Source organism: Salmo trutta, chromosome 31 (genome assembly GCF_901001165.1).
Source record: "Salmo trutta chromosome 31, fSalTru1.1, whole genome shotgun sequence".
NCBI classification, from domain to species: Eukaryota; Metazoa; Chordata; class Actinopteri; order Salmoniformes; family Salmonidae; genus Salmo; species Salmo trutta.
The window spans coordinates 35,315,780-35,318,148 of NC_042987.1; the positions used below are offsets into that span (position 1 = coordinate 35,315,780).

The following is a 2,369-nucleotide window of genomic DNA, read 5'->3' on the forward strand; positions in this document are numbered from 1 at the left end:
CCGCTCCACTGAAAACATAGGACACGGGCTGGGCAGCTCCACTGAAAACATAGGACACGGGCTGGGCCACTCCACTGAAAACATAGGACATGGGCTGGGCAGCTCCACTGAAAACATAGGACAAGGACTGGGCCACTCCACTGAAAACATAGGACAAGGACTGGGCCACTCCACTAAAAACATAGGACAAGGCCTGGGCCACTCCACTGAAAACATAGGACAAGGACTGGGCCACACTGAGCAAGGAGATTGGAATTCTATAATTTTTTATGAGTCTGGCAGCATTCTGGCTACCTATCAAAACTCTATGCATAGGCTTCTATACTGTATACTAGCTGTCAGCCGATTGCACTATGTGGGTGGGAAGAGATGGGAAAGATGTGCTGTCCAATCATCTTTCACGCCTCCACCACAAATTGCACCAGAGGCCTGAGACCCCAAAATATCCTGGAACTCTCGACAGCAAGCGTTAAATCACTTGCTACACCATCGGGCCCTAGAGCAGGGATGACCCCGACCCCCGTTAAAAGTTGCCCATCCCTGCCCTAGAGCTTCCCAACTCCTGTGTGAGGTTACACCTGTCCCCTCTCTGTTATTTCCCCTAACTCTATCCTCCTGGTGCCTATCCTCCTGGTGCCTATCCTCTTGGTGCCTATCCTCCTGGTGCCTATCCTCTTGGTGCCTATCCTCCTGGTGCCTATCCTCCTGGTGCCTATCCTCTTGGTGCCTATCCTCTTGGTGCCTATCCTCCTGGTGCCTATCCTCCTGGTGCCTATCCTCCTGGTGCCTATCCTCTTGGTGCCTATCCTCTTGGTGCCTATCCTCCTGGTGCCTATCCTCCTGGTGCCTATCCTCCTGGTGCCTATCCTCCTGATGCCTATCCTCCTGGTGCCTATCCTCTTGGTGCCTATCCTCCTGGTGCCTATCCTCCTGGTGCCTATCCTCCTGGTAGGCAGTAGCCACCCGGATCAAAATAGCTACCAAGAGATTCTGCCAGTCAAATAAAATTGACTCGCTTTTAACATTATTTGACAAACATTTTTGTGATGCAAAGACAGCAAACCACCATAATCTACCAAATATGCCAGAGTCACTATTACACTAGTCATGGTCTGTTTATCCAGTGTCAGGTGTGTTTCTAGGCTAAAAGCAATTGAAACGGGAGACAAACTTTTAAAAGATAACTTAAAGACACTTACCACAGTTTTCCTCGTCGCTGTTGTCTGAGCAGTCGTCATCGTCATCACACCTCCATATGGTCGGTATACACCTTCTGTTATTGCACTGAAACTGGCCTTCCTCACACTCTTCTGCTTCTGTTCCTGCAATGTGTGTGTGTGTGTGTGTGTGTGTGTGTGTGTGTGTTTTGTGTGTGTGTGTGTGTTAGGGGGGGGGGGGCACACATTAATATGCGTCCACAAAAGGCACGCACTCAAACTGTCATTTGCAAATGAATGCCTACTTGATATTCAGCATATTCATTTAGTCAGTAAGTATTGACTGAGGATTTTGTTTATGAGCGTCACTTAGAGGCTGTTTTGTTACAGGCAACTGGAGACACAATTGTAACAGACCAATTCTGTAGACCTAATTGATCATTATAGGCTACAATTTAATAAACCACATCGTTACAATGAGACAAAGATTCATGTAGCCAGCCTACTGCCCCACATCCTATGTTGCAATTATATGGATGCTGTCTCACATCCAAAGAGGAACACATGCCAAGTAGACGAACAAATTGTCCATAAATGTTATCATTTATTTTACATCGAAAATACAGTTTAAACGCACCCAATTTGTATTGTGTGCTATTTTCATTGAGCTTTCAGAAACAATGAGGGGTTCTTCCACATTGCTGTAGCGCTTGGAATCATTCGCTATCATCCGGAGGAGACCGCATATGGACCCCTCTCTCTGTTTAGCGTATTACGGGTATAATTTGAACCGATTAGCATAATTTTAGTGATCAAAGAAAATAGGACCAACCTTTTGAGCAGTGTTTTAGGACTAACAAATGAAAGAGCAGTAGTTTCCTTATATCCGTCCACATTTCTGGAGGAGTTGATGGAGCTCATACACAAACAAAGCCTGTCCGAAAATCCGTTCTTCTAGCGATGCGACGGTGTTAGCCTACTTTGCCGGCCGAAACCCCCCTTGCCTTGCCTCAGCCTCACTGGCAATTTGAATCGGTGACGACGGCGTGTATGGGCGGGGATTGTGCCAAGAAAATAAAGCATTCTGGTCTTTTTAACGCGCCCCATTCTTTGCTGCCGATAACGTCAATATGTGTAGTCTACTGTAGCCTATAATTTTTTACAATGTTCTACAGAAGGCCAAAACACTGTCGGGAATTCCCAAAACTAAGA

General features: G+C 46.5%; 1 protein-coding gene across 4 annotated transcripts in view; it reads right to left on the minus strand.

Annotated features, from left to right (window-relative positions):
• The window catches only part of LOC115170102 (low-density lipoprotein receptor-related protein 8), a 172,875-nt gene extending 170,743 nt beyond the window's left edge, over window positions 1-2,132 (minus strand). For all 4 annotated transcript variants that reach the window (XM_029726392.1, XM_029726394.1, XM_029726393.1 and 1 more), the window contains exons 1-2: window positions 1,990-2,132; window positions 1,200-1,322 (exon numbers count right to left, since the gene is read on the minus strand). In XM_029726392.1, the coding sequence (XP_029582252.1) occupies window positions 1,200-1,322; window positions 1,990-2,053 (187 nt within the window). In that variant the 5' untranslated portion in view covers window positions 2,054-2,132. The remainder of the gene's footprint in view (window positions 1-1,199; window positions 1,323-1,989) is intronic.
• Between the last annotated feature and the right edge of the window lie 237 nt (window positions 2,133-2,369).